General features: G+C 43.4%; 1 protein-coding gene across 5 annotated transcripts in view; it reads right to left on the bottom strand.

Annotated features, from left to right (window-relative positions):
* Positions 1 to 3470: 3470 nt before the first annotated feature.
* The window catches only part of mlpha (melanophilin a), a 29560-nt gene continuing 9431 nt past the window's right edge, over positions 3471 to 23599 (bottom strand). Inside the window, exons 1-16 of one of the 5 annotated variants that reach the window (XM_056371018.1) lie at positions 18876 to 19087; positions 17892 to 18496; positions 17158 to 17271; positions 15766 to 15987; positions 15417 to 15529; positions 14223 to 14267; positions 13997 to 14055; positions 13826 to 13915; positions 13528 to 13630; positions 11716 to 11909; positions 10223 to 10303; positions 9924 to 10148; positions 4219 to 4380; positions 4053 to 4109; positions 3856 to 3901; positions 3471 to 3650 (exon numbers count right to left, since the gene is read on the bottom strand). In XM_056371018.1, the coding sequence (XP_056226993.1) occupies positions 3613 to 3650; positions 3856 to 3901; positions 4053 to 4109; positions 4219 to 4380; positions 9924 to 10148; positions 10223 to 10303; positions 11716 to 11909; positions 13528 to 13630; positions 13826 to 13915; positions 13997 to 14055; positions 14223 to 14267; positions 15417 to 15529; positions 15766 to 15987; positions 17158 to 17267 (1545 nt within the window). In that variant the 5' untranslated portion in view covers positions 17268 to 17271; positions 17892 to 18496; positions 18876 to 19087 and the 3' untranslated portion in view covers positions 3471 to 3612. The other 4 variants (XM_056371021.1, XM_056371017.1, XM_056371019.1 and 1 more) reach the window with 4 other exon arrangements.

Raw genomic sequence — 23599 nt, 5'->3', positions numbered from 1 at the left:
GGTGGGCCGCAGGTGGGCCGGTACCGGTCCGTAAACACATCCCGATATGACACACCACAGTGTACAGCGGAGGGAGGAAGCTTTTATTGTGGTGGGAAGGATGTTCACAGCGTCAAGTTATACACATTTACATACACAGAGGAAGTTAAGGTTTTCAAAATAAAACGAGGATACTCGAAGAATTGTTTTGTTCTTTTAAACATTATTTTAGTTTATGGAAAAAGTTCAGTTGTTACATGTTAAGGTATTTATAAATAAGAATTTTTAAAGATTTAGTTATTAAAACTGTTACAAAAAATATCAACAATAATAGTAATAATGAGTATATTTTATGTAAATAATATTTTAATTAATTGAATGTATATGGCATAAATAAATAAAAATTAAATTGTTGAAATATAACAAAAAACAATATATATATAATCTCATAACTAACTATAATATAATGTTGAAATATAACATTGTATATAATTACATGTAGTTGATAATAAATCATACAAACATTGCATAAAGCTATATGTTTGTACGTTAGAGGGTCAATACCTCAGTATCAATAACTGATAATCACACAGCTGATTTTATAGTTTATTGATCAGAAGCCAAAAACTGATAGACAGAGGGCAACACTTATCACATGTTCTTATTATAATCAATACAGTATTGACTTTAATCTATAATCAATAAATCAAAGAAACTAAACATTTAAATCTCCTAAACAATATTTCCAAACATCACAGATTGTTAATACTGATCAATCATACTGACTGTCAGTCAATCATTATCAATGTTTATTTATTCAGCAATTAGAAACGACACTAGGAAAATGTTTCTAATTAGTTTCTGCTGATTGTTGATTAAATTTCACAGACTTTTACAGGAACAGATAAAATTCTTTCACTCATTTAACTCAGATTTCCTTTTGTTTTATTCTAATATTTATTTTTATTAATATTCTTATTTAATGTCATATGTGTTTAAAATATAGAGTTTCTCAGTTTAAACTTTTGTAGTTTTATTTTTGTTTAAAGGAGCTACATGTTCTCAGTCCATCAGGAGAGGATGAAGAGGACGATGGCCATCATCATCATCATCACCTGCTGCCGCCATGTTTGTTGTCAGAGAAAACTCACATAAAGCTATGGAGTTATTTATTTTTAAAATGCCTTTTCAAATAGTTTTTCAAATTCTATTATGTATTCATGAATTAATAAATCCCCCCAATATAAATAGTTTATTTCATGAATGTTGTATGCTGTTTTTGTAAATCCATTTTTAAATCCGAAGTATTTATTTATTAATTAATCATTTATTTATAAATTCTTTTTGTAATTCCTGTTTTTAATGTCTATTAAAATATGAAATTAAGGAAATGCTTTATTAATTTTCCTGTGATGTCCCTGCTCCTCCATATACAGCAACTTCTAGTAAAGTTAAGACTGTGATTTTTAATAGTTTTTTTTATTGGTTGATAAAATGTTTGTGTGAAATTTTATATTTAATTTTTATGCTGTTTACATTTATCCTATTTATCTTTTATCTTGTCATTTTACTCTTTATACTTTTGCTCTTCTTTTATCTATTTTCAATTTTTTCTAAATGTTTTCTATTTAAAAAATGTCTTCTTGTGTGTGATTGTTAATGTGACAAATGAATTATAATAAATCTTTGACTCTTTGAGGAAACATCGGAAACTGTAGAACATAAACTAACTTCTGTAAATGATGTTTGTGTTTCTAAAGAAATATTGATCAATATGTTTTAAGTTAACTCTTCTCTCGCCAGGTGGGATGGTTGAAAGCACCAGAAAATCTTAGTTAGCTGACTTGTTTTAGTGAGCTGTGTGTTTTTTCGAGACCTGTATTATTGTTGTTGTTGTTGTTGTTGTTGTTGTTGTTGTTTTACAACAGGTTCATTAAACATTTTAGAGATGATGGATTGTGGCCTCTGTTCTGTGCTTCATGTTTTTAAAGTTCTACAGTCTGTTCTAAGGTTTTACACAATTAAAGGTCACAACATGTTTCTGTTGGTCTCAGGTTGTTTTTGTCTGGTTCTCTGGTTGGTTCTCTGGGTGGTTCTCTGGGTGGTTTTCTGGGTGGTTCTCTGATTGGTTCTTTGGTTCTCTGGTTGGTTCTCTGGGTGGTTCTCTAATTGGTTCTTTGGTTCTCTGGTTGGTTCTCTGGTTCTCTGGTTGGTTCTCTGGGTGGTTCTCTGATTGGTTCTTTGGTTCTCTGGGTGGTTCTCTGATTGGTTCTTTGGTTCTCTGGTTGGTTCTCTGGGTGGTTCTCTGATTGGTTCTTTGGTTCTCTGGTTGGTTCTCTGGTTCTCTGGTTGGTTCTCTGGTTGGTTCTCTGGTTCTCCAGTTGGTTCTCTGGTTCTCTGATTGGTTCTGTGGTTGGTTCTTTGGTTCTCTGGTTGGTTCTCTGGTTCTCCGGTTGGTTCTCTGGTTCTCTGATTGGTTCTGTGGTTGGTTCTTTGGTTCTCTGGTTGGTTCTCTGGGTGGTTCTCTGATTGGTTCTTTGGTTCTCTGGTTGGTTCTCTGGTTGGTTCTCTGGGTGGTTCTCTGATTGGTTCTTTGGTTCTCTGGTTGGTTCTCTGGGTGGTTCTCTGATTGGTTCTTTGGTTCTCTGGTTGGTTCTCTGGGTGGTTCTCTGATTGGTTCTTTGGTTCTCTGGTTGGTTCTCTGGTTCTCTGGTTGGTTCTCTGGGTGGTTCTCTGATTGGTTCTTTGGTTCTCTGGTTGGTTCTCTGGTTCTCCAGTTGGTTCTCTGGTTCTCTGATTGGTTCTGTGGTTGGTTCTTTGGTTCTCTGGTTGGTTCTCTGGTTCTCCGGTTGGTTCTCTGGTTCTCTGGTTGGTTCTCTGGGTGGTTCTCTGGGTGGTTCTCTGATTGGTTCTTTGGTTCTCTGGTTGGTTCTCTGGGTGGTTCTCTGGGTGGTTCTCTGATTGGTTCTTTGGTTCTCTGGTTGGTTCTCTGGTTCTCTGGTTGGTTCTCTGGGTGGTTCTCTGATTGGTTCTTTGGTTCTCTGGGTGGTTCTCTGATTGGTTCTTTGGTTCTCTGGTTGGTTCTCTGGGTGGTTCTCTGATTGGTTCTTTGGTTCTCTGGTTGGTTCTCTGGTTCTCTGGTTGGTTCTCTGGGTGGTTCTCTGATTGGTTCTTTGGTTCTCTGGTTGGTTCTCTGGTTCTCCAGTTGGTTCTCTGGTTCTCTGATTGGTTCTGTGGTTGGTTTTTTGGTTCTCTGGTTGGTTCTCTGATTGGTTCTGTGGTTGGTTCTTTGGTTCTCTGGTTGGTTCTCTGGGTGGTTCTCTGATTGGTTCTTTGGTTCTCTGGTTGGTTCTCTGGTTGGTTCTCTGGGTGGTTCTCTGATTGGTTCTTTGGTTCTCTGGTTGGTTCTCTGGGTGGTTCTCTGATTGGTTCTTTGGTTCTCTGGTTGGTTCTCTGGTTCTCTGGTTGGTTCTCTGGGTGGTTCTCTGATTGGTTCTTTGGTTCTCTGGTTGGTTCTCTGGTTCTCCAGTTGGTTCTCTGGTTCTCTGATTGGTTCTGTGGTTGGTTCTTTGGTTCTCTGGTTGGTTCTCTGGTTCTCCGGTTGGTTCTCTGGTTCTCTGGTGCTTTTCTGGTTTAGTACATGTTTGATTTCCACTGAGCTCCGTTAGTTTCTAGAACAGAATAAATCACATTAAATATTAAATATAATAATTAAATGAAGTCATGTATTAAAACCTGCAGCGATTCATCTAAATAAATAAAATCACTTTAATCACATTGATGAAACTTGATACATTTTATAATAAACATAAACAGCTGTTGAAGACAAACATAAACAAAGCGGAGGGGCGGAGTCAGGCGGTGTTGGGGTCTTACTGGTGAAATCCTGTGTTGACTTCTTCCTCTGATGAGATCCACCGACCTGCGGAGACACGTCACAGGTTCAAACTGACTGAACACGGCATCATTTCCTGCCACAAACCTTCTCATGTGATTATAGAAAAACAATAATCATATATAATAGATCAAATAAAGGTTATATTATAAGGTTATTATTGTGATTAAAATCAGACCTTCTTCTTGGAGCCAGTGGCGCTCAGAGCAGCGATCTTACTCTCGATGTCAGACACCTGGAAAACACAAACCGTGATTCATTAACCAAATCTAAACTTGCTGAGACTCAAGCACAGAAGAAGAGACAGATTCTGTGGTCTAGGTGTGGGTCTGGACCGGACCCACCTCGCTCTCAGCGCTCTGGACTCTGGCGGCCGTCAGCGCCACCACGTCCTCCAGCTCCGACAGCTCTGAGTCCGTGGTCCCTCCGAAGCGGTTCTTGGCGCTCTGCTCCAGTTTACGAAGCTTGGACTCCAGTTCGTAGGACTGACCGGCGGCGATGTACACCTGGACAGGTGAGAGGACAGACTCACCTGTGTGACACACCTGCAGACCGCTGACAGTGATGGTGACAGGGCTGAGTATCACACACTGGTTCTCTAGTGGACTAACTAAGACCAGAATCCACTCAGCTGATCCAGGTCACTGGTTCTGACCCGGCTTTGAAAACAGTTTGTATTGTGCGGCTGTTGCATCATGGGAAAATGACCTGCACGTCATGACCTCTTCAGTAACTAGTGAGGGTCTGCAGATCTGATAAGACCAGGACCAGAACTCCAGCTGGACTCTGATGGAACCAGAACCAGGCAGTATGTTTCAGATACCCAGCCCTGTGGTGAGCCGGGGGAGGGGGGGTGTCAAGCCAGTCCAGACATTTGTCATGCTTCAGACGAGGCGGGGGGTGGGGGGGTGGGGGGTGGCCTTAGTATGACCTTCAGACAAAGAGATGGGGGGGGGGGGGCGTGCAGTTGATGTTTGAAGCTTACATTTTCCTCAAGTTCCCTGAAAGCATCATCAGCTTGCTTTAGGTCAGAGCCCACAGAGTGTGAGCGCTCGCTGGGCTCTGATAGGCCGAGCTCGACCAGCGCCTTTTCTGTGGCATTAATGGTTCTCAGGACCTCAGTGGTGAGGTCACAGAGGGCGGCGGCTGTCGATCTCTGAAAGCCATGAGGAGGACAGATGTTAGCAGCTGGAACACATAACCTGGTCCTGCAGCAGCTGCCGGCCTGGAGTCTGGACGGGGTGGAAGGTGTGAGGGTGGGGGCTCAGGGTCAGTGCTCAGTGCTGCCTTCAAGGTCTCTACGGCAGCAGAGCTTCAGTGATGTCATTACTTATAAAAAGTTTATTATTGACATGTAGTGATCAATCAGCAGCTGCAATGAACACATGGTTCATTGTAAATATTTTAAATATATATATATATATATATATATAAATTATTGTACTACATACTGTATTATTATTATTATTATTATTATTGTAGTACACACTGTATATTATATATTATATATTATATATTATACATTATATATTATTAGTGGTGGACACAGATCCAGATTCACATTTAGAAACCAATGTCCATCTAATGAGAACAGGAGAGCCACTGGGGGTCAAAACACCTTAAGTGTTGAAATGTTTACTGAAGTATTGAACGGTAAAATACCTTAGTGACCAAACTAAGGGGAAAACTAATGGTGGATCAGAGAGAGAAAACAATTGCATTTTATGTCTGAAGCTGAAAGTTTCAGCAGATGATCTTCACACCTGAAGTTTTACTTCCGATATGGAGGTAGTTTGTTTCTGACCTCTGGTGACCTTCATAGGTCATTGACCTCAGCATTACATTCCTCCTTTACTTTATAATCAGTTTATCTTTGTTCTAATAAAAATTATTATTTGCTGCTGTGGTCATGTAACATTGTTTTTCTTAGAGCACCAGCTGCAGACCCCCCCATTTCAAGATGTTAATGTAACTACAGCTTGTTAACAACACTGACCTCTGCTGTTTGTTCTGTGGAATCACATGAATAGCTAGCGCATTAGTGAACACCCTAATCAGAAGTTAGCATGCTAATCTGGTCTGGACTACACTCATTAGTCCAGGGGGGTCCTCACCTGTCTCCTCTCTAGTGTCTGGTCTCTTGTCTCTGGTCTCTGGTCCCTTGTCTCTTGTCTCTTGTCTCTGGTATCTGGTCCCTTGTCTCTTGTCTCTGGTATCTGGTCCCTTGTCTCTTGTCTCTGGTATCTGGTCACTTGTCTCTGGTATCTGGTCCCTTGTCTCTTGTCTCTTGTTTCTTGTCTCTTGTCTCTGGTCTCTGGTGTCTGGTCACTTGTCTCCTGTCTCTGGTCTCTGGTCTCTTGTCTCTGGTCTCTGGTCCCTTGTCTCTTGTCTCTTGTCCCTGGTCTCTGGTCTCTGGTCTCTTGTCTCTGGTCTCTGGTCCCTTGTCTCTTGTCTCTTGTCCCTGGTCTCTGGTCTCTTGTCTCTGGTCTCTTGTCTCTGGTCCCTTGTCTCTTGTCTCTTGTCTCTGGTCTCTGGTCACTTGTCTCTGGTGTCTGGTCCCTTGTCCCTTGTCCCTTGTCTCTGGTCTCTGGTCTCTGGTCCCTTGTCTCTTGTCTCTTGTCTCTTGTCTCTGGTCCCTTGTCTCTTGTCTCTTGTCTTTGGTCTCTTGTCTCTGGTCCCTTGTCTCTTGTCTCTTGTCTCTGGTCTCTGGTCCCTTGTCCCTTGTCTCTTGTCTCTGGTCTCTGGTCTCGGTCTCTGGTCCCTTGTCTCTGGTATCTGGTCACTTGTCTCCTGTCTCTGGTCCCTTGTCTCTTGTCTCTGGTATCTGGTCCCTTGTCTCTTGTCTCTTGTCCCTGGTCTCTGGTGTCTGGTCACTTGTCTCCTGTCTCTGGTCTCTGGTCTCTTGTCTCTGGTCTCTGGTCCCTTGTCTCTTGTCTCTTGTCTCTTGTCTCTGGTCACTCGTCTCTGGTCTCTGGTCTCTGGTCCCTTGTCTCTTGTCTCTTGTCTCTTGTCTCTGGTCACTTGTCCCTTGTCCCTTGTCTCTGATCTCTGGTCCCTTGTCTCTGGTCTCTGGTCTCTGGTCCCTTGTCCCTGGTCTCTGGTCTCTGGTCCTTGTCTCTTGTCTCTTGTCTCTTGTCTCTTGTCTCTTGTCTCTGGTCACTTGTCCCTTGTCCCTGGTCTCTGGTCTCTGGTCCCTTGTCTCTTGTCTCTTGTCTCTGGTCACTTGTTCCTTGTCCCTTGTCTCTGGTCTCTGGTCTCTGGTGCCTTGTCTCTGGTCTCTGGTCTCTGGTCTCTGGTCTCTGGTCCCTTGTCCCTTGTCTCTTGTCTCTTGTCTCTGGTCACTTGTCTCTTGTCCCTTGTCCCTTGTCTCTGGTCTCCGGTCCCTTGTCCCTTGTCTCTTGTCTCTGGTCTCTGGTCTCTGGTCCCTTGTCTCTTGTCTCTTGTCTCTTGTCTCTTGTCTCTGGTCTCTGGTCTCTTGTCTCTTGTCTCTTGTCTCTGGTCTCTGTCTCTGGTCACTTGTCTCTGGTCTCTGGTCACTTGTCCCTTGTCCCTGGTCTCTGGTCTCTGGTCCCTTGTCTCTTGTCTCTTGTCTCTGGTCACTTGTTCCTTGTCCCTTGTCTCTGGTCTCTGGTCTCTGGTGCCTTGTCTCTGGTCTCTGGTCTCTGGTCTCTGGTCCCTTGTCCCTTGTCTCTTGTCTCTTGTCTCTGGTCACTTGTCTCTTGTCCCTTGTCCCTTGTCTCTGGTCTCCGGTCCCTTGTCCCTTGTCTCTTGTCTCTGGTCTCTGGTCTCTGGTCCCTTGTCTCTTGTCTCTTGTCTCTTGTCTCTGGTCTCTGGTCACTTGTCTCTGGTCTCTGGTCCCTTGTCTCTTGTCTCTTGTCTCTTGTCTCTGGTCTCTGGTCACTTGTCTCTGGTCCCTTGTCCCTTGTCCCTTGTCCCTTGTCTCTTGTCTCTGGTCTCTGGTCATTGTCTCTGGTCTCTGGTCCCTTGTCTCTTGTCTCTTGTCTCTTGTCTCTGGTCTCTGGTCTCTGGTCCCTTGTCCCTTGTCCCTTGTCCCTTGTCTCTGGTCTCTGGTCTCTGGTCCCTTGTCCCTGGTCTCTGGTCTCTGGTCCCTTGTCTCTTGTCTCTTGTCTCTTGTCTCTTGTCTCTGGTCACTTGTCCCTTGTCCCTTGTCCCTTGTCTCTGGTCTCTGGTCTCTGGTCTCTGGTCTCTGGTCCCTTGTCTCTGGTCTCTGGTCTCTGGTCTCTGGTCTCTGGTCCCTTGTCCCTGGTCTCTGGTCTCTGGTCCCTTGTCTCTTGTCTCTTGTCTCTGGTCACTTGTCCCTTGTCCCTGGTCTCTGGTCTCTGGTCCCTTGTCTCTTGTCTCTGGTCACTTGTCCCTTGTCCCTTGTCTCTGGTCTCTGGTCTCTGGTCCCTTGTCTCTGGTCTCTGGTCTCTGGTCTCTGGTCTCTGGTCCCTTGTCTCTTGTCTCTTGTCTCTGGTCACTTGTCCCTTGTCCCTGGTCTCTGGTCTCTGGTCCCTTGTCCCTGGTCTCTGGTCTCTGGTCCCTTGTCCCTTGTCTCTTGTCTCTTGTCTCTTGTCTCTGGTCCCTTGTCTCTTGTCTCTTGTCCCTGGTCTCTGGTGTCTGGTCACTTGTCTCCTGTCTCTGGTCTCTGGTCTCCTGTCTCTGGTCTCTGGTCTCTTGTCTCTGGTCTCTGGTCCCTTGTCTCTTGTCTCTGGTCACTCGTCTCTGGTCTCTGGTCTCTGGTCCCTTGTCTCTTGTCTCTGGTCTCTGGTCACTTGTCTCTGGTCCCTTGTCCCTTGTCTCTTGTCTCTGGTCTCTGGTCATTGTCTCTTGTCTCTGGTCACTTGTCTCTTGTCTCTGGTCTCTGGTCACTTGTCTCTGGTCCCTTGTCCCTTGTCTCTTGTCTCTGGTCTCTGGTCATTGTCTCTTGTCTCTGGTCACTTGTCCCTTGTCCCTTGTCTCTGGTCTCTGGTCTCTGGTCTCTGGTCTCTGGTCCCTTGTCTCTTGTCTCTTGTCTCTTGTCTCTTGTCTCTTGTCCCTTGTCTCTGGTCTCTGGTCTCTGGTCTCTGGTCTCTGGTCCCTTGTCTCTGGTCTCTGGTCTCTGGTCTCTGGTCCCTTGTCCCTGGTCTCTGGTCTCTGGTCCCTTGTCTCTTGTCTCTTGTCTCTTGTCTCTTGTCTCTGGTCACTTGTCCCTTGTCCCTGGTCTCTGGTCTCTGGTCCCTTGTCTCTTGTCTCTGGTCACTTGTCCCTTGTCCCTTGTCTCTGGTCTCTGGTCTCTGGTCTCTGGTCCCTTGTCTCTGGTCTCTGGTCTCTGGTCTCTGGTCTCTGGTCCCTTGTCCCTTGTCTCTTGTCTCTTGTCTCTGGTCACTTGTCTCTTGTCCCTTGTCCCTTGTCTCTTGTCCCTGGTCTCTGGTCTCTGGGGTCCAGGCAGGCAGCTGCTGACAGTCTGTTAGTCAGGAGGCAGTCATGCAGTCTGAATCTACTTCAGTCCAGATCCGGACTGATCCAGACTCTTTGAGACTCTACAGAGCTCAGAGCCACAGGATCAGTATTGACCATGATATCAGATCTTGTTATGATCACATCAGTTATTAACGTTTCAATAATAATAATAATAATAATAATAATAATGATAATAATAATCTTTTCTGATAACATCTCTGTTGGTAGAATTTTATGTTGGAGCTCTTTGTCCTGAATATGAACATTTTAAATTATTATTGTTTATTATTATTATTACTATTGTTATTATTATTCTATGATCTGTTGTATATATTGTACATTATTGTTGTATACAGTATATTATATATTATCATTGTATATTATTATTGTATATATCACACAGTAGTGGTGTGTGTGACCTGTTGTCGGGGGGAAGCTGAGCCATGCTGTGAATTCATCACAAACAGGAACCTGGACATTTACAAAACATGAAGAAGCGGCAAGATCAGACAGAGAGTCTGAGACCTGGTCTCAGAACCAGGTTCAGGTCCTCAGCAAACCAGGACTCAGTACAGTTGATGAGACAGCGGTTCTGACCCGGTCCTACCTTCTGGGCCTCAGTCGGCATCTCGTCGCTGGACGAGCTCAGGTCTTTGTCTTTCAGAGAGTCCAGAGTGACCACCGGACCCCGGACTCCAGCCAGACCTTTACCCAGAGAGAAAGACTTCTTCTCGTCCTCCGAGGACAGACCCTTATCACTCAGGTTTCCCGCCAACTCACTGAGCTTCCTCCTCAGCTTCTCCTCCTCGTTCTGATTGGACGGAGTGGACTCCTGGAGACAGACAGAGGACATGAAGGACAGACAGAGGACATGAAGCTCAGGGCAGACAGAGGACACTGTCTCACCTCATCAGCAGGCGTCATCTTCTCCTCCAGGCGGCTCAGCAGACTCTCGATGGCTGACATGCGTTTGTTCAGCTCGTTGATCTAAGAGCAGAAGAAATAAAGGGGATGATTCAGAGACGTCCGCCAGGTCTAAATCTAAATGTCCTGTTTGCGTCTGTGTTTGTGTCTGTGTTTGTGTCTGTGTTTGTGTTTGTGTCTGTGTCTATGTCTATGTCTGTTTATTTGTGTCTGTGTTTGTCTGTGTCTGTGTCTGTGTGTGTCTGTGTTTGTGTCTGTGTCTATGTCTATGTCTGTTTATTTGTGTCTGTGTTTGTCTGTGTCTGTGTCTGTGTCTGTCTGTGTTTGTGTCTGTGTCTATGTCTATGTCTGTTTATTTGTGTCTGTGTTTGTCTGTGTCTGTGTTTGTGTCTGTGTGTGTTTTTGACTGTGTTTGTGTCTGTGTGTGTTTGTGTTTGTGTTTGTGTTTGTGTCCGTGTCTGTTTGTGTTTGTGTTTGTGTTTGTGTCCGTGTCTGTGTGTGTTTGTGTTTGTGTTTGTGTTTGTGTCTATGTCTGTGTTTTTCTGTGTCTGTGTCTGTGTTTGTGTTTGTGTCTGTGTCTATGTCTATGTCTATGTCTGTGTTTGTTTATTTGTGTCTGTGTCTGTGTGTGTTTGTGTTTGTGTCTATGTGTGTTTTTGATTGTGTTTGTGTCCGTGTGTGTTTGTGTCCGTATCTGTGTGTGTTTGTGTTTGTGTCTATGTCTGTATTTGTTTATTTGTGTCTGTGTCTGTGTCTGTGTTTGTGTTTGTGTCCGTGTCTGTGTGTGTTTGTGTCCGTGTCTGTGTGTGTTTGTGTTTGTGTCTATGTCTATGTCTGTGTTTGTTTATTTGTGTCTGTGTTTTTCTGTGTCTGTGTTTGTGTTTGTGTTTGTGTTTGTGTCTATGTCTATGTCTATGTCTGTGTTTGTTTATTTGTGTCTGTGTTTGTCTGTGTCTGTGTTTGTGTCTGTGTTTGTCTGTGTCTGTGTGTGTTTGTGTTTGTGTCTATGTGTGTTTGTGTTTGTGTTTGTGTGTGTTTGTGTCTGTGTGTGTTTGTGTTTGTGTCTATGTGTGTTTGTGTTTGTGTTTGTGTCTGTGTGTGTTTGTGTCTATGTCTATGTCTGTGTTTGTTTATTTGTGTCTGTGTTTTTCTGTGTCTGTGTCTGTGTTTGTGTCTGTGTTTGTCTGTGTCTGTGTCTGTGTGTGTTTGTGTTTGTGTTTGTGTTTGTGTCTGTGTGTGTTTGTGTTTGTGTCTATGTGTGTTTGTGTTTGTGTTTGTGTTTGTGTGTGTTTGTGTCTGTGTGTGTTTGTGTTTGTGTCTATGTGTGTTTGTGTTTGTGTTTGTGTTTGTGTCTGTGTGTGTTTGTGTTTGTGTCTGTGTGTGTTTGTGTTTGTGTCTGTGTGTGTTTGTGTTTGTGTTCCGTCATCAGTAAAAACAGAGACCATGGTGGATTGTGATTGGTCAATGTCTCTTACAGGCGGGCCTTGTCCGAGGTTCTCCTGGGAGGAGGCTCTGCTGTTTTTACGGCGGTGGGGGGGTTGTTGATACATGGGGGGGTGTCTCTGGTACTCCTCCTCATCAGAGGTGTCGACGTACTGTTGCCGAGCAACCGACGAACTGATCTTAGACAGAGAGCGAGTCCGGACCATCCTGCTGTCTCCATAGTCATCTGATTACACACAGGTGGATATGTACAGGTGAGTATGTACAGGTGAGTACGTGAAGGTCAGTATGTAAAGATGAATAAAATCTTACAAATGAAACAAATTCTACATAAAATAAAACGAAAATCAACAGTTGAAATAAAGTAAAAACACATATGGAAGTATTATTAATATTAATGATAATAATTATAATAATGATAATAATAATGTATTGTTTCATCAGATACAGATACAGAAATATTCCTCATGTCTGTTGCTACATTTCAGACATTGACCCTGACCCTGACCCTGACCCTGACCCTGACCCTGAGGCCTGCACTACAAAGCAGGATTTGCGGTCATCAGGTAACTTAAGGTTTAACTCTGGGTCTTCAGTCCTACGACGTAAATCACCATGGTAACTTACACTGAACTCCTCACCTGCTCCAGCGCAGGTTAACTTCAGAGGATCAGATAAAAACCTGTCAACAGCCCAACTACTGACCAATCAGATCACTGTAAAATCTGAGTCATCATTCCTACAGTATCCTGACAGGGACAAAACAGTTCACAATAAAGTGATCAATAATAACGAGCAGTGGATATAAAATATAAATCAGTGGAACAGATTTCCTGTTTGAGTCTTTCCATGTGTCACTCTGTTTTTAAAACAAAGCTTCTAAAGAATTTACAGAGTTTATCACTAAATAAAATATAATAACTGTTAGAGCTTCATTTCACCTGAACACAGATTCTTTAATGGAGGATTCCTGCCAGTGATGAAGCTTTTACTCTCCTCTTCATCACTGAGCTCAGAACAACATGAGGAGACTGTGACACGACTGGAGAGAAACCTGAACCTCTGATGTCTTTGATTAGAACAATTAGTCTCACACTGTTAATTATCTCATCATTATAATGAACATTTCAGTCAGACTGACTCATTAGACATCAACTACTCCTTTCCTCTTTTCTCTCCCTCCTCTTTTCTTCCTCTCCTCTTCCTCTCCTCTCTGCAGCAGAAACAGTCTGACATTAACTGTTTTCACTGCATCACATGTTCATAACAGTTTGTTCATCATCAGACTGAAGAGTGAAAATACTCAAAAGTGATGATAATTCATGCACTTATTTACAATATATTTTAGTCTGACTTTAATAGAAATTATACTTAGACATGGAAATAATATTTTTTCATTTCAGTCGTTCTCATATCATATTAAGAACTTCATTCATGGTTCTGACGATGCTGCTTATAATTAACAACTCTGCCTCTTTCACATGAACGCGCTTGTAACCGGACAGGTAAACCCAGGGTTAACTGAGCCAGGTGATAGGTTAGGTTAGGTTGTTAGGTTCAGTCAAGCCAGAAAACTAAAAGTTATCCTGGATATGTTGAACTTGCTTCATAGTACAGGCCTCTGACCCTGATCCTGATTGGTTCTCTGAGGTTAAACAGGTTGAATACACCTGTAGTTCCTCCAGCAGACAGCAGAGTGCGCTCCAATAAAACACACTGGAGTCAGAGACCGACAGGAAGAGAGTCAGCTAATACTCTCATTGTATATAGGTATTCTGTGTACTCTGTGTACTCTGTGTACAGGTACTGTGTACTGTGTGTACTGCAGTAATGTGTATACTAACCAGGTCTCATGGCGTAGCGGTCCAGACTCTTCCTGCGGTTAACACGGTGGTTGTAAGCGTCATAGTCCACGTCATTCCTATAATATCGATCCTCCTGCGGCTGCTGCAACAGACACATGGGACACCAGGTGAGGGACACCAGGTGAGGGACACCAGGTGAGGGACACCAGGTGAGTGGGAGAGTGTAGCTTTAACCTGTATGACCTCATGACCTGAAGTTGAGTTTGTTAAACTTTAAGTATGTTTGGTCTGAGACCAGTGTATGAGAGTCAGACTGTGTGACAGGTGTGTGATGTACCTGGACAGACTGTCGTCGTGAGTGAGGGAAATAATCCTCTGAGTCAAAGTCCATGGGATGGACAGACAGCAGACGTTTACTCTTCCTCATCTGAAATCACAACAGGAACTTCATTAAAACCTGCTTAATTCACATGCAAACATCTGTTTTGACATCTGTTTAGGTATTTACCACTTTGTAGCGCTGAGCCTCGGCGTCGCCATGGTCGTCCTCGTTCCCGTTGAACATGTCTGCAGGTACAAAACAAAACTGACTTCACATTTAAACAACAATCTTCATTTGTCTAAACATAGTGACAAAAGACTCAGGCTGTGTTTTTGTTTTTGTTTATCATCTGAGTTTAAACAACAGACACATTCAGCTGTTTGTTGTTGTTGGTGTTTTATTGTTGACTCACACTTGTGGACGTCCGGCATACTCTGAGTGTCATCGTCACGACCACCTGATCAAAACACACACCTGCTTCAGTTACATGTTTTCACTCATTTATTAGGAATATTCATTCAGGGCGTCGTGTAGCTCAGTGGTCTGAGCAGGAGCCCCATGTGTAGAGGCCACAGTCCTCGCCGCAGTCGGCCCCGGGTTCGACTCCCGCATCAGACGGCCCTTTGCTGCGTGTCATTCCCCCTCCCTGCCTCCCCATTTCCTGTCTCTCTACTGTCCTGTCTCTCTGTCCTGTCTCTCTGTCCTGTCTCTCTGTCCTGTCTCTCTACTGTCCTGTCTCTCTGTCCTGTCTCTCTGTCCTGTCTCTCTACTGTCCTGTCTCTCTGTCCTGTCTCTCTACTGTCCTGTCTCTCTGTCCTGTCTCTCTGTCCTGTCTCTCTACTGTCCTGTCTCTCTGTCCTGTCTCTCTGTCCTGTCTCTCTACTGTCCTGTCTCTCTACTGTCCTGTCTCTCTACTGTCCTGTCTCTCTACTGTCCTGTCTCTCTGTCCTGTCTCTCTGTCCTGTCTCTCTGTCCTGTCTCTCTACTGTCCTGTCTCTCTGTCCTGTCTCTCTACTGTCCTGTCTCTCTGTCCTGTCTCTCTGTCCTGTCTCTCTGTCCTGTCTCTCTACTGTCCTGTCTCTCTGTCCTGTCTCTCTACTGTCCTGTCTCTCTGTCCTGTCTCTCTGTCCTGTCTCTCTGTCCTGTCTCTCTGTCCTGTCTCTCTACTGTCCTGTCTCTCTGTCCTGTCTCTCTACTGTCCTGTCTCTCTGTCCTGTCTCTCTACTGTCCTGTCTCTCTACTGTCCTGTCTCTCTGTCCTGTCTCTCTACTGTCCTGTCTCTCTGTCCTGTCTCTCTGTCCTGTCTCTCTACTGTCCTGTCTCTCTGTCCTGTCTCTCTACTGTCCTGTCTCTCTGTCCTGTCTCTCTACTGTCCTGTCTCTCTACTGTCCTGTCTCTCTACTGTCCTGTCTCTCTACTGTCCTGTCCATTAAAGGCACAAAAAGCCCCAAAAAAAGAAATATTCATTCAGACTTTATTTACTGTCTGTTGCTAACGTTCATGTTCATCTCATGTTCCTTCAACAGGTGCATCACTCACCTGGAAATAACATTCATCACTGAGCTTTTTAAATCATCTACAGGTGACAGGTGTGATGATGACTCACCGTCTCCATTCAGCCTCTTGTACAGTGACCTCATGACTTTGGCGCTGCCAAAGCGTTTGAATCGGTTTCTGACATTGTCATGGTACCAACCCAGAGTCCCCATCTTCAACACTCTGTATGTAAACAACAACACAACAACAACACAACAACAACAACAACAACAACAACAACAACAACACCACAACAACAACAACAAACAACACAACAACAACAGCAACACAACGACAACAACAATGTGTATTAGTCTGAGAGAGATGTATCTGCCCCCCCCTTACCTGTCCGAGTCTCACCTGCCCCCCCCCCCAAAACTGGCCTCAGGCTCACCCCCCACCACTTGTCCCAGTCTCACCTGGTCATGCGACAGTTGTCACACACCCAGCCGTGCTCCTTCTTGTTGTAGCGGCTGCAGGACTTGCAGGTGAACATGTGACAGTCCAGACACTGACGCTTGCTGTTGACCAGGAACTTGAAGGGCTGCAGGCAGCGGATACACAGAGAGTCGGACACTCTGCTCTCAGAGCCCAGCAGCTCGCGCTTCGTGTCCTCCTTCTCGATCTTCGTCTTCAGGTCACTGAAACAACAACGGGGGACAGGTTGGTCAGGAAGTGGACTGAGATAAAGCTCCACGGATTCCTCACAGACGTGCCGTCACACATTATAAATAAAGTTTTAACAGTGACTGGACGTGTTCCTGAAAAGTTCTCTCTCAAAGCAGATGTGGCAGCAGCTGTAAGTGAATGAACAGTGTGTTCTCAGAGCTTCATGTGACTCCATCATTAAACTGTGAGGGTCTGTTGTTCTCCACATGCATCACATGATCACACTGCTGCAGGCAGTCACACACATTCACAGCTCTCACTAAACTTTATTCAAAACCTCAGAAACGGACAAAGACAGAAGTCAAACAGCCGTCCTCATAAAGACTCTGGATGTTCTGACATCATGAATTAAAGTGAATTTAAAAAGTGAAACAAACTTCAAACAACATCTGACGAATCGTTCAAACATTAACATGGACTTCTGTTTCACACTGATGAGTTTTTCTGTTCAGTGTCAGTAGAAATCTCACATCACTTCAAACCAAGTGATGATTTGACTGATTCGTTCTTAGACCCAGACTCTTCCAGCTGTCTATGAGTTTGCCCCCGGGGCTGATGGGAGCTGGAGTCTTTAGTGGAAACACAGGGAGTCTTTGTGAGCTTCCTGTTTTCTGCTGCAGACTCTCGTCCGTGTGACTGAGCCATGATCAACTGCGACAACAACAACGTCTTTCACGCTCACATTCCTTCGACCTTTACATGAACCAGAAGATTCAAGAGCTGAGTTCAGACAGACACACCTGTACAGGTGAGCTGAAGACGAGCTCCTTCATTAACACGGCTCCATCACATGATTTAGCCCCAGAGACAAGACTCCACTGTGTTTGAACCAATCATCTCATACAACGTTATTACATCTGTATTAATGTGTATTAAAGTGTAATAATGTGTATTAAAGTGTAATAGTGTGTAGTAAATTGTAATAATGTGTAGTGAAGTGTAACAATGTGTATTACTGTGTGTAAATATATTAAACTACATTAAATTGATCCAGAGTCTTTTCTTTTCAAAGACGAATAAAATGCAAATGTTTGAAAACACAGTGGAATATGAACCACGGAGTATGAATGACGAAGATGAAGAGATGAAGAAATGAAGAAATGAAGAGATGAACAGATGAATGGATGAATGGATAAACGTACCCAAGTCTCTCCTCCTCCTTCTTGCGGAGGTTAAAGTCTCGTTGAATCACCTCCCACACGTGTTTCGCTTCTTCGTCCGTCAGACGGGTAAGATCCAGTTTTCTCTCCATGACGCTGAAAAATCACAAACACAGTCAGGTCATCGTTATCGTCATCATCATCATCATCATCATCACCATCATCATCACCATCATCATCATCATCACCATCATCATCATCATCATCATCATCATCACCATCATCACCATCATCATCATCATCACCATCATCATCACCATCATCATCATCATCACCATCATCATCACCATCATCATCATCATCATCATCATCATCATCATCATCACCATCATCATCATCATCATCATCACCATCATCATCATCACCATCATCATCATCATCATCATCATCATCACCATCATCATCATCATCATCATCATCATCACCATCATCATCATCACCATCATCATCATCATCACCATCATCACCATCATCATCATCATCATCACCATCATCACCATCATCACCATGAAAACAGTTGCTGGGGTTCCTCAGGGTTCTACTGTTGTTCCTTTATTAAAACTAAATGCAGCCAAACATCATATAAATAATATAATAATGTAAATTATGAGTTTTAGTTTTAGTTGTAAAAATAATAAAAAATAATAAATTATAATAAAAATGAAGCTTTGAGGAAAAATGTTGTAATGTCAAGAAATAAGAGAGAAATACGTCACTAATCTACTATGATGTCATCGGTGTCCAGGTGATGTCATAGTGATGTCATCAGACTACAAATGTCTACCATCCATCTAAGTCCATTGACCAGCAGGAAGCTCTAATGGAAGACTGTCCAGGTCCATTATGGGAGAAGTCAGAAGCTGCAGGAGTTATTGAACAAACTGTCGTGTTTTGAAGATTTCAAATCAGTGATGTCATCATCAATGTCATCATTTGAACTGTCACAGGTCCAACACCACAGTCCAGTTCAATAAAGACAGATGATATCATCATGTGATGTCACCAGTGAGTCCTGAGGAGTGAAATGAGTCGATGATCTTTAGAAAAGAAAAGAGGAAAGTCTGAAAAGATGAACAGCTTTCATCTGTTAGGAACCACAGGCCCAGGTCCCGGTCCAGGTCCAGGTCCAGGTTCAAGTCCAGGTCCCCGTCCCGGTTAAGGTCCAGGTCCAGATCCCAGTCCCGGTCCAGTTCCAGTTCCAGGTCCAGGTTCAGGTCTTAGGTTAATGTTCATGTTAGCAGTGCTGCGGTTTGAGTGAGTCAGTTGCAGTGGGTCACCACACCCTGATGATGATCGTTTCTATCGTCTCTGATGTTTAAAACTTTAAAAACACACCATCAATCAGCTGATTGACACCTTCAAAATAAAAGACTTTTACTCACATGAAGACGTTTTCTTTACACTCAGATTTTCACTGATTATTTAATCTGTTTGAACAAACATACACTGGTTTAATTCACTGAGCAGCTGATTAACTCTGAGTATTTGAGATGTTCGTTTACATTTGACAGATTAAACAATTAAAAGTAAAATATTAAATAAGAACAAGTTGATCAACATATCAAGTCACATTTCAGCTGTTAGACCATTAAAGACAGACAAAGGTTTGACTGTGACTTGATTGAGTTTAAACTACGTGTGACTCCAGTTTAAAGTCATTAGTTAATAAATGAGATTAAAGAGCAGAGAGATGAACTGACCGTTTTCCTCTGAGGCTCCGGGCTGAAGTGAAGAGACGTCTGAGCTTCAACTGAGAGAATCAGCTGATCACATGATGACTGTCCTCCTGACAACAAGCACACACTGCTGCAGGCCATGACACACACACACACAGTAACACACACACACTCAGCAACACACACACAACACACACACACACACACAGTAACACACTGAGTGACACACACACACAACACACACACACACACACACAGTAACACACTGAGTGACACACACACACAACACACACACCACACACACACACAGTAACACACTGAGTGACACACACAGTAACAAACACACTCAGCAACACACACACAACACACACACACACACACACAGTAACACACACACACACAGTAACAAACACACTCAGCAACACACACACAACACACACACACACACACACACACACACAGTAACACACTGAGTGACACACACAGTAACACACACACTCAGCAGCACACACACAACACACACACACAGTAACACACTGAGTGACACACACACACAACACACACACACAGTAACACACTGAGTGACACACACACACAACACACACACACAGTAACACACTGAGTGACACACACAGTAACAAACACACTCAGCAACACACACACAACACACACACACACACACACACACAGTAACACACACACACACAGTAACAAACACACTCAGCAACACACACACAACACACACACACACACACACACACACAGTAACACACTGAGTGACACACACAGTAACACACACACTCAGCAGCACACACACAACACACACACACAGTAGCACACTGAGTGACACACACACACAACACACACACACAGTAACACACACACACTCAGCAACACACACACAACACACACACAAACACACACAACACACACACACACACACAGTAACACACACACACTCAGCAACACACACACAACACACATACACACACACAGTAACACACTGAGTGACACACACACACAACACACACACACACACAGTAACACACTGAGTGACACACACACACTCAGTAACACACACACAACACACACACACACACAGTAACACACTGAGTGACACACACACACAACACACAACACACACACACAGTAACACACTGAGTGACACACACACACACTCAGTAACACACACACAACACACACACACACACACACAGTAACACACACAGTGACACACTCAGTAACACACTCAGTAACACACACAGTGACACACACAGTGACACACTCAGTAACACACACACAGTGACACACACAGTGACACACTCAGTAACACACTCAGTAACACACACACAGTGACACACTCAGTAACACACTCAGTAACACACACACAGTGACACACACACAGTGACACACTCAGTAACACACACATTGACACACTCAGTAACACACACAGTGACACACACAGTAACACACACACACAGTAACACACACAGTGACACACTCAGTAACACACTCAGTAACACACACAGTAACACACTCAGTAACACAGTAACACACACAGTAACACACACAGTAACACACACAGTAACACACACACACAGTAACACACACAGTGACACACTCAGTAACACACTCAGTAACACACTCAGTAACACACACAGTAACACAGTAACACACACAGTAACACACACAGTAACACACACAGTTACACACACAGTTACACAGTAACACACACAGTTACACAGTAACACAGTAACACACACAGTAACACAGTAACACACACAGTAACACAGTAACACACACAGTAACACAGTAACACAGTAACACACACAGTTACACAGTAACACAGTAACACACACAGTAACACACAGTAACACAGTAACACACACAGTAACACAGTAACACAGTAACACAGTAACACAGTAACACACACAGTAACACAGTAACACACAGTAACACAGTAACACACACAGTAACACAGTAACACACAGTAACACAGTAACACAGTAACACACACAGTAACACAGTAACACAGTAACACAGTAACACACACAGTTACACAGTAACACAGTAACACAGTAACACAGTAACACACACAGTAACACAGTTACACAGTAACACAGTAACACAGTTACACAGTAACACAGTAACACAGTAACACAGTAACACACACAGTAACACAGTTACACAGTAACACAGTAACACAGTAACACACACAGTTACACAGTAACACAGTAACACACATACACACACACAGTAACACACTGAGTGACACACACACACAACACACACACACACACAGTAACACACTGAGTGACACACACACACTCAGTAACACACACACAACACACACACACACAGTAACACACTGAGTGACACACACACACAACACACACACACACACACACAGTAACACACTGAGTGACACACACACACACTCAGTAACACACACACAACACACACACACACACACACAGTAACACACACAGTGACACACTCAGTAACACACTCAGTAACACACACAGTGACACACACAGTGACACACTCAGTAACACACACACAGTGACACACACAGTGACACACTCAGTAACACACTCAGTAACACACACACAGTGACACACTCAGTAACACACTCAGTAACACACACACAGTGACACACACACACAGTGACACACTCAGTAACACACACATTGACACACTCAGTAACACACACAGTGACACACACAGTAACACACACACACAGTAACACACACAGTGACACACTCAGTAACACACTCAGTAACACACACAGTAACACACTCAGTAACACAGTAACACACACAGTAACACACACAGTAACACACACAGTAACACACACACACAGTAACACACACAGTGACACACTCAGTAACACACTCAGTAACACACTCAGTAACACACACAGTAACACAGTAACACACACAGTAACACACACAGTAACACACACAGTTACACACACAGTAACACACAGTAACACACACAGTGACACACTCAGTAACACACTCAGTAACACACTCAGTAACACACACAGTAACACAGTAACACACACAGTAACACACACAGTAACACACAGTAACACACACAGTTACACACACAGTAACACAGTTACACAGTAACACACACAGTTACACAGTAACACAGTAACACACACAGTAACACAGTAACACACACAGTAACACAGTAACACACACAGTAACACAGTAACACACACAGTAACACAGTAACACAGTAACACACACAGTTACACAGTAACACAGTAACACACACAGTAACACAGTTACACAGTAACACAGTAACACAGTAACACACACAGTTACACAGTAACACAGTAACACACAGTAACACAGTAACACAGTAACACACACAGTAACACAGTAACACACACAGTAACACAGTAACACACACAGTAACACAGTAACACAGTAACACACACAGTTACACAGTAACACAGTAACACACACAGTAACACACAGTAACACAGTAACACACACAGTAACACAGTAACACAGTAACACAGTAACACACACAGTAACACAGTAACACAGTAACACACACAGTTACACAGTAACACAGTAACACACAGTAACACAGTAACACAGTAACACACACAGTAACACAGTAACACAGTAACACACACAGTTACACAGTAACACAGTAACACACAGTAACACAGTAACACAGTAACACAGTAACACAGTAACACACACAGTAACACAGTAACACAGTAACACAGTAACACACACAGTAACACAGTAACACAGTAACACAGTAACACACACAGTAACACAGTAACACAGTAACACAGTAACACACACAGTTACACAGTAACACAGTAACACACAGTAACACAGTAACACAGTAACACACACAGTTGCACAGTAACACAGTAACACAGTAACACACACAGTAACACAGTAACACAGTAACACACACAGTAACACACACAGTAACACAGTAACACACACAGTAACACAGTAACACACACAGTAACACACACAGTAACACAGTAACACACACAGTAACACAGTAACACACACAGTAACACACACAGTAACACACACAGTAACACAGTAACACACACAGTAACACAGTAACACACACAGTAACACAGTAACACAGTAACACACACAGTTACACAGTAACACAGTAACACACACATTAACACAGTAACACAGTAACACACACATTAACACAGTAACACACACAGTAACACAGTAACACAGTAACACAGTAACACAGTAACACACACAGTAACACAGTAACACAGTAACACACACAGTAACACACACAGTTACACACACAGTAACACAGTAACACAGTAACACACACAGTAACACACACAGTAACACAGTAACACAGTAACACAGTAACACACACAGTAACACAGTAACACACACAGTAACACAGTAACACACACAGTAACACACACAGTTACACAGTAACACAGTAACAAACACAGTAACACACACAGTAACACACACAGTAACACACACAGTAACACAGTAACACACACAGTAACACACACAGTAACACAGTAACACACACAGTAACACACACACTAACACACACAGTAACACAGTAACACACACAGTAACACACACAGTAACACACAGAGTAACACAGTAACACACACAGTAACACACACAGTAACACACACAGTAACACACACAGTAACACAGTAACACACACAGTAACACACACAGTAACAACACAGTAACACAGTAACACAC

Source organism: Seriola aureovittata, chromosome 24 (genome assembly GCF_021018895.1).
Source record: "Seriola aureovittata isolate HTS-2021-v1 ecotype China chromosome 24, ASM2101889v1, whole genome shotgun sequence".
NCBI classification, from domain to species: Eukaryota; Metazoa; Chordata; class Actinopteri; order Carangiformes; family Carangidae; genus Seriola; species Seriola aureovittata.
This window is presented reverse-complemented; position numbering and strand designations above follow the sequence as displayed.